At 35.5% G+C, this 9,421-nt stretch overlaps 1 protein-coding gene across 1 annotated transcript in view; it reads right to left on the bottom strand.

The window, feature by feature from the left end:
• The window catches only part of LOC128700563 (uncharacterized), a 54,044-nt gene extending 45,334 nt beyond the window's left edge, over positions 1-8,710 (bottom strand). Inside the window, exons 1-4 of the mRNA XM_070098882.1 lie at positions 8,430-8,710; positions 4,295-4,422; positions 2,489-2,647; positions 176-291 (exon numbers count right to left, since the gene is read on the bottom strand). Of these exons, the coding sequence (XP_069954983.1) occupies positions 176-291; positions 2,489-2,647; positions 4,295-4,422; positions 8,430-8,584 (558 nt within the window). The 5' untranslated portion in view covers positions 8,585-8,710. The remainder of the gene's footprint in view (positions 1-175; positions 292-2,488; positions 2,648-4,294; positions 4,423-8,429) is intronic.
• Between the last annotated feature and the right edge of the window lie 711 nt (positions 8,711-9,421).

Genomic DNA, 9,421 nt, shown 5'->3' with positions numbered 1-9,421 from the left:
TTCCCAAACTCATCCACTAACCTTTGCAATTTTTCTTTAGAATCTCCCATAAGCACAGTATCATCAGCAAAAAGTAACTGTGTCAATTCCCATTTTGAATTTGATTCCCCATAATTTATATATATATATATATATATATATATATCCATTAATATAAATATCACAGCAAACTTACCTTATTGACTCTACCAGTAACATGTAACAAGCAGCATTCCTGTCCGGTCTTGCCAACCAAGCTTAAAATGTACGAGCTCTCATCTTCCCCGTGGGACACAACTACCACAAAGCTGCCTTAAAACAAAATTAAGTTTAAGGTTAATAGTTTACACTGGATCTATTACCTATTTATACATACCTGTTTATAGCTATAGAAGCAGAGCTAAACTTTTGCTGTCCTTCTTCAGTATTGATTCTATTGTAAATTTGTTTAAACTTTCAATGGTTGCAGTGCTTACTATATTTTGTAAACCAACCCATTGATCGGCCACTGTGAAGAAATATTTTTTAATGTCCTTTCTCAGTAACTTTTCTTTCTTAGTTTGTAATTACAGTATGGTCTCTTGTTCAGTGCCAAATCTACTCTATATACATACATACTTGTATACGTACATTATAATGCAACTTCCATTACCAAGATAATTTTAGCTCAAAGCAATCCGGTGGCCTGGTAGCTAAAGCTCCCGCTTCACACACGAAGGGCCCGGGTTCGATTCCCGGCAGGTGGAAACATTTCGACACGTTTCCTTACACCTGTTGTCCTGTTCACCTAGCAGCAAATAGGTACCTGGGTGTTAGTCGACCGGTGTGGATCGCATCCTGGGGGACAAGATTGAGGACCCCAATGGAAATAAGTTAGATAGTCCTCGATGACGCACTGACTTTCTTGGGTTATCCTGGGTGGCTAACCCTCCGGGGTTAAAAATCCGAACGAAATCTTATCTTATCTTATTCACTGATCACAGACTGTATTAAGTTATGTTCAACAGCTAACCATTTATAGAATAGTATAGCTGCTTTATAACTACAGTGGTACCTCGAGTTTCAAACAGCTCCCAACTCAATTATGTAAGTGTATTTTTGAAAGTGCTTTTGTAAGTGTATTTTTGGGGGTCTGAAACAGACTAATCTAATTTACACTATTCCTTATGGGAACAAATTCGTTCGGTATCAGCACTCAAACAGCCCTCTGGAACAAATTAAGTTCATAACTCAAGGTACCACCGTACATTTGATATACTGTAGTGCTACAACTTACTTAAAAATACTGAATGAAAATACATATAGGAGAGGCCTGGGAACATAATTAAAGAACAGAGGGAAGGTTGCTTTAGTGGCTGGAATGCCTACAATGTTTGTTTTCAACTCCATTTATAAACTGGAGCTTTTTCAGTGTAAAACTGGACAAATTACTGAATTCTGGGTGCTTAATGGGGTATGTCTGATAGTTCAATGACTAGTTTCATCTATCAATGGATAACATAAAAGGTATACTTGCAAAATTGCCAGAAATTTGGCACTGGAGTTGGCCTAAAAATATTCTCTACCCTTTCAGAAGACAAAGTTTTTTATTTTATTTTTTTTTTGTGTCAACAAACCTGCCATATCCCACCAAGGCAGGGTGACCTAAAAAGAAAAACAAAAGTTTTTCTTTTAAAATTTAGTAATTTATACAGAAGGGGCTAATAAAGTAATTTATATTTTAAAAAAGTCACAACACAGAAGGGACTCTAAATTTGGTGGTGGGTGTTGGCTGTGAAAGCATTAAGTCGTTTTCTTTTGAACATACAATTGTGTAAAACGATTTTTTTGTCATAACTGTATCAAACTTGTAACCAAAATGAGCTTCTCACAAATAAAGATTTTGATTTTGATTGATACGCACCTCTGTGGATACACAGATATAATATAATTTCTCTTCACTTTTTTTCAGGGTTGATTTACACAGATTCATTGTTATGCAATGTACAATTTTTATCAGTATTTTAGTAAGGTTAATATATATTTACTATATGCAATCAGCATAGCTTGCAAAATATAGAAAAGATTATTATTACTGTAGTTGGAATTAAGTTGATGACTACAGGTTTAGTACAGCTGCAAAGGATCTAAGTCACATCTACTGCATCAAGAGGGGGCAAGTGTATATATAATGGAGACGGATACTGCACAACTTATCGTCAAACTCAAAGAATTATTTCCACATGATATAATGTTTGCACAGAGATGGGTAACATTTGGTTGTGCATGTAGAAAGCTATGATTATGCAGAGTATTTCTGGCAAGCTTAGCCTAACTTAAAGCTAAAATGGCAATAATTATTATTTTTTATATTTATGGACATTAAAGGCATACAAACAAAGTTAGGCCTTACAAATAGAACAAACAAGCAGATAACTATTTCTTTAAAGTTGAACTATAATTACAAGTAGTGAGAATAATATAGTTTTTACCATATTTGTGGTTGAAACCAAAGTGAGAAATAACATACTTGAAGATGCAAGATGTGTCACTTGCTTCACCTGCAGAACCTCACTGCAGTTGTAGGGATTTGATGTCAGAGCAGTCTGTATATACATTCTATTGATGTCTAACCAATTAGGTTCTTCAGCTTCCAATGGGTATTTGACAGACTGCCCCATTAAGTCATCTGCTGAGATCACCAGAGATTTGAGAGATTCATCAACCTTATTTTATAAAGATTGTGCTATACAGAAAGGATACTGTATACAGGTGGGCCCTGCTTTGCAGTGCTTCACTTTACAGCATTTTGCTAATGCAGTGGTTTTCAATTATACCCATTCTTCATTTATTCAGACTTCCTACAAGGACAAAAATATTTTTAAGTAATATGCATGCTGTATATGCATTTTTTAAGCCTAGCTCTATTGCTCACTTAATATATGATAATGTAAACATGTTATCAGGCTTTTATATGCATATGACAGTAAAAACAGTCTATGCTTCACTTTACAGCGATTTTTGCTTTAAAGCAGTAGTCTGGAACCTAACCTGATGTATTAGCAGGGCCCACCTGGCTGGGTCACCATCTGGAAAACACCCGGGCTGGGACATGTACCAGCAAGTCATTCAAGTCAAGGGCCCACCTGTATACCTGTATGTCATGCATAGTACAGTGGACCCCCGGTTAACGATATTTTTTCACTCCAGAAGTATGTCCAGGTGCCAGTACTGACCGAATTTGTTCCCATAAGAAATATTGTGAAGTAGATTAGTCCATTTCAGACCCCCAAACATACACGTACAAACGCACTAACATAAATACATTTACATAATTGGTCACATTCGGAGGTAATCGTTATGCGGGGGTCCACTGTACTGTACTTGTGCATCAAGGAATGTTACACAGAAAGTATCTATATAGTTGCAGAAGCTGAATAGCACAAAATGATGTACCTGTACTACATATCCAGTGATAAAAAAAAAAAGAGAAAATAATCACACTGAGAACTGGCAAAATAGGAGTTACACAAGAATGTACTAAATGATAAATCAAAATTCAGGTACGTATAACAATATCATTATCATTATTATTATTCTTATCATCATTAACATAATAATTCAGAGCCTGGGGAATGGGAGGCAATCAGATTTGATCCAAGGAATGGGAATGCTTATTAAAAAAAAAAAAAAAAAAAAAAAAAAAAGAGAGAATTCCACATTAATAAATATTTTATTGAATATTAAATCATATGTATAACACACACAGACAATAATAAAATTATACAAATAAAGTAATGTAATAATGTACACTCCCTTCTGCACATGCAAATAAGAACCCCAATGGAAAGATGTCCCAATGTCTGACTTTACTGGGTCATCCTACATTCAATTCTACGTAGTTTACTACGTTATATAAAGACTTACAGTACCTACTTCTTAAAGATATAGCATATCATTATTTTGTATTTTTTGCTATTGTTTACTTTACACTGTATCGTACTTTTATTAATACATACATCAAAGTTTATACGTATTTACTCTTATATACATCACAAAAGTTATTTAACTTAATGCAGTTTTCCGACTGCAATTTTAAAAGCATGTAAGTCCAAAAGTTAATAGTGGGTACTATGAAGGTCATTTTGCACACTATATAATTGTGGATGTACTTTTTCAACTGCATTTACAAAAAATAGAACTATAAGTACATAAAATATCTTTGTAAGAGAACTTACTGTACTTATATCTACCTGATGTTAGCTCCTTTATTCCACACACACAGGAAGCAAATTACAGTATTAACACAACTCTAGAATTTTACACTTGAACCCACCATCTGCCAGGGTATCACTGCTGGAACCTTGACTGAGCGAGGGAAACACATTGTGCCTGGCATAGTGCTCATGGATCAACTCTGCTAGCAGACGCGGTGGTAAGCACTGGCACCTCTCTCGACATATTCTGGGGAAGGTAAAACTGTATGTGCGATTAAAGAAATTATTGCTGCTTAATAATTCGTCAAAATTCACTTCGCATAAATTTGTATGAATTTCTTAAGGATTTCCTAACAAGGACATTGCTGAATGTTGTAAGTGATTTTGGCATGTCTGTATAACACAGACATAGTAATATTCATAGATTCTGGATTGTCTAGGACTTCAAGTAACACTCCTTGAAATTTGCTTATTTTCATTCTAGTCCATCCTCCTGTATTTCGTAATTCAGATTTTTTTTTCCTTTCTGCTCCCATATATTGCACAATATGCTGGAATCCCTTCTTGTAGACATAGCTGTCGTACTGTTAGTTTTACACAGCATTATATCCATGTCTACAGAAATAATATCCAGGGAATTTATATTTTATTATATTGTTTTGTATTGTACAGTAATTTAATAAACTACAGTGTTAGAACTTGACAAATGTTTTTATGTTGTTTTTATGAATTGTAATTTGTATCTGTTTTTAAGTTCCTATTATTGTGTATTAGACCACACTTAAAAATTAAAAAATAAAACTACTGTATGTAGATTTTAAGTATACCAGATAGTCTAAGTTTTACCCAAAATGCTATGCATCCTATGGGCCTCCTGATTATTGTATCTTTTGTAGGTACAGTTATTTTAAAATAAAGGTTTACATATTATTTGCATTTATAATTTACATATGAAGATTATGCAACTCCAAGTTGGTTAAGGTAATAAACCTAACTTAACCTAACCTAACCTAAATTATTCAAGGGCAAATTTTATCACATTCCACAACACAAACTTATCATATCTTATCCTAATATAATCTAACTGATCATAATCTAACTTAACAATATAGATGAATTAGGTTAAGCCATCATAAAATAGTACTTTCTTCTCCTTCTTTTATATATTTCTAGCTCCATCAAGGGAAGGTGCCTTGATGCTGGTATCATGATTTTATGCAATTTGTAATTATTGAAAATATAATATAAATTACTTCTATGTACCATAATTACCTCTATATTAGTTTATTATTTTTTAATAAAGTTAAATCTTTAAACTGTTTGATTATTTAAACCTAAAAAATGACTTACCACCAAGGTATGACTATAATAGTATTACCGAAGTATATTGGAATAATATTTATAATATTGGTTGAACTCTGGAATCAGTTTACTTTTTGCAACATATTTATTTATTTTATTTATTTATTGATTTGCAAATAGTACATTGAGATTATGTATTTACAATAATGGGTTGCAATGCAGAGCCTCTATTATACCTAGGCATTATGGGCCAACTTAATTTATTGACTTACTGACTACTTAACACTAAAGAAATTTATCATAGTTGTACATTAGATCTATTAATTATAAGTGAATCTAATTTATATAAACCAAACCTGGAGTTTACCTGGAGAGAGTTCCGGGGGTCAACGCCCCCGCGGCCCAGTCTGTGACCAGGCCTCCTGGTGGATCAGGGCCTGATCAACAGGCTGTTGCTGCTGGCTGCACGCAAACCAACGTACGAGCCACAGCCTGGCTGATCAGGAACTGACTTTAGGTGCTTGTCCAGTGCCAGCTTGAAGACTGCCAGGGGTCTGTTGGTAATCCCCCTTATGTGTGCTGGGAGGCAGTTGAACAGTCTCGGGCCCCTGACACTTATTGTATTGTCTCTTAACGTGCTAGTGACACCCCTGCTTTTCATTGGGGGAATGGTGCATCGTCTGCCAAGTCTTTTGCTTTCGTAGTGAGTGATTTTCGTGTGCAAGTTCGGTACTAGTCCCTCTAGGATTTTCCAGGTGTATATAATCATGTATCTCTCCCTCCTGCATTCCAGGGAATACAGGTTTAGGAACCTCAAGCGCTTCCAATAATTGAGGTGTTTTATCTCCGTTATGCGCGCCGTGAAAGTTCTCTGTACATTTTCTAGGTCGGCAATTTCACCTGCCTTGAAAGGTGCTGTTAGTGTGCAGCAATATTCCAGCCTAGATAGAACAAGTGACCTGAAGAGTGTCATCATGGGCTTGGCCTCCCTAGTTTTGAAGGTTCTCATTATCCATCCTGTCATTTTTCTAGCAGATGCGATTGATACAATGTTATGGTCCTTGAAGGTGAGATCCTCCGACATGATCACTCCCAGGATTTTCCAGGCGTATATAATCATGTATCTCTCCCTCCTGCGTTCCAGGGAATACAGGTTCAGGAACCTCAAGCGCTCCCAGTAATTGAGGTGTTTTATCTCCGTTATGCGCACCGTGAAGGTTCTCTGTACATTTTCTAGGTCAGCAATTTCACCTGCCTTGAAAGGTGCTGTTAGTGTGCAGCAATATTCCAGCCTAGATAGAACAAGTGACCTGAAGAGTGTCATCATGGGCTTGGCATCCCTAGTTTTGAAGGTTCTCATTATCCATCCTGTCATTTTTCTAGCAGATGCGATTGATACAAAGGATATAGTATTCATATATTTAAAAATGTGTTTTTGTGAAACATCATTCAATTAATATTCCTGTCGACAATGGACAATAAGTTCAAAAGTAAATATTCAAATTATATAACTTATGTCTACCACAGGAGCTGTGACTCAACCCCTGCAACCACATATAGGTGAGTACAGAATAAGAATTTTTTTTTAGCCAATTGTTATTTTCGGAGATATATAAAAAAAAAGTACATTTATTTTGGTTCTGCAGCTCGTTTGAGCTGCAGTCGTGTCATAATGTCCAAGTCTACCGATGGCAGAGTATGGTTAAGTTACATCAGGTTGTTTTATGTTAAATTAATTAGATTTCTTAACGTTACGTTACGTTTTTCTACCATTTTTCCCAATAAAATAATATTCAAACTATAAAACCAACTTAACATTGTACATTTCAAACCATAATTATGGCCGAAATCTGGACAAGAACTGTTGTCTAATTATATTTATTTAGGTACATTATTATTTTTATCGTAATCATAACTAAACGCTAAACCCATAAGGCTCATACAGCGTTGTTATTGAGGTACAGGTACACAAGTATAATTATCATACAGTGTAAATTATCCAGGATAACCCCCCAAAAAAGCCAGTAACACTTCCATTATTAAACTGTTAGATTATTTAAGTCAAATATAAATATTAAACCACCATGGTGTTTATAATAATTTTACTTAATAAAACTTTTGAAGAAAGCTTAAATACAAGTTTGAAAAACACCGGAAATTCCTGGAAAATAAAGTAATACAGTATTTTATTATTATTATTAGTAGTAGTAGTAGTAGTAGTATTAGTATTAGTATTACTATTATTAGCTCTGTAATTGGATTTCCTTTAATTATTAACACCACTTTCTTTGTTGCAAAACCATTTTCTTTGGTACAGGAATTATTGCTAACTTAAATATAAGAATCGCCTGAAAAAGATTATTACATAAATGCCTTAATGATTATTAGCATACAAATCAACATTAGGAAATTTTATGAAAATCAAAACAAAAAACACCAAATGGTTTACTATATTTAAATTATAGGACGAAGGGTAAAAATGTGAAAGTAAAAGTGAAATAAGCTACAAGGACCCAAGTGGAAATAAATCAATTTAACTTTTTGGGATTATCCTAGGTAATCTACATATATGCTCCTCTCAAGGAAGGTTCCTTGATGTTGGTGAGGGGCTCTTGATTTAGGGAATTAGATCTGTGCTCCAGTTCCCCGAATTAAGCCTGAATGCCTTCCACATCCCCCCCCCCCCCAGGCGCTGTATAATCCTCCGGGTTTAGCGCTTCCCCTTGATTATAATAATAATAATAATACATATATGCTGCTATGTATGATAATTTACGTAAATGTATATAGGTATACATGGATATTAATGTAATATTATTGATAAGATAATAAAAGGACGCAAGTGGAAATAAATTAATTTAACTTTTTTGGGTTATCCCAGGTTATCTACATATATATGCTGCCATGTATGATAATTTATGTAAGTATATTTGTCAAGGTGAGTCAAGTTACCTGGTGGCCAGGTGTCTCCAGCAGCGACACACACACGACGCTCTCACCACCTCCCACCACACTAGCTTCTTCAGGATGATCTCCCATATTTCTGGTGGCAGGAGCTGTTCCACTGCCAGAGGGCTTTCAGTTTTCACCGCTGAGTAGTCAGACATTACGGTTAATATGGTGGGAGTGCAGCATGATGGTGTGGAGGTGGTAACAAGGAGTATTTTAGAGCTGAGAAGAGTAGACGACGGGAGGCCAGGCTAGGCTGCCACACTACTCTCATGGCGCCTTATTCAAATATTAATAATAATTTACATTTACTAGCATTATTAGTATCAATGGTATTTGATTAGAAGTGAGAAATGTTTCACGGTGGTATTTTTTTATTGTACAGGATATGACGGTGATTTTATAAGATTCTGAAATTCAGTTGAAACTGATGGCGCCTTATTCAAGAGTTTATATTTATAGATCAAATCATCAGAGGATATATACATGCTCAGAGTTTTCTTTTATCCATATTTTAGGGATTAAAGTGTTCTTGTCTGGTGGTGGAGAGTTTATGTGTAGACTTAATGGTCCCAGTATAGTCTATACAGTAGACATTAAACCCCATTAACCATTAACAAGAACTCATTTAGTATCTATCTGAACCATTAACATGACCTAATTTCAGAAAATCAGTGTGGAAAATTGCATTTATCTGAATGTATCATTATATACATAACAGTAAATGAACATAGATAATTATTATTTATCAGTTAGACAAGTTTACCTGGAGTTTACCTGGAGAGAGTTCCGGGGGTCAACGCCCCCGGGGCCCGGTCTGTGACCAGGCCTCCTGGTGGATCAGAGCCTGATCAACCAGGCTGTTGCTGCTGGCTGCACGCAAACCAACGTACGAGCCACAGCCCGGCTGGTCAGGAACCGACTTTAGGTGCTTGTCCAGTGCCAGCTTGAAGATTGCCAGGGGTCTGTTGGTAATCCCCCTTATGTATGCTGGG

The sequence above is a fragment of the Cherax quadricarinatus genome, chromosome 65 (assembly GCF_038502225.1).
Source record: "Cherax quadricarinatus isolate ZL_2023a chromosome 65, ASM3850222v1, whole genome shotgun sequence".
Taxonomy (NCBI): Eukaryota; Metazoa; Arthropoda; class Malacostraca; order Decapoda; family Parastacidae; genus Cherax; species Cherax quadricarinatus.
This window is presented reverse-complemented; position numbering and strand designations above follow the sequence as displayed.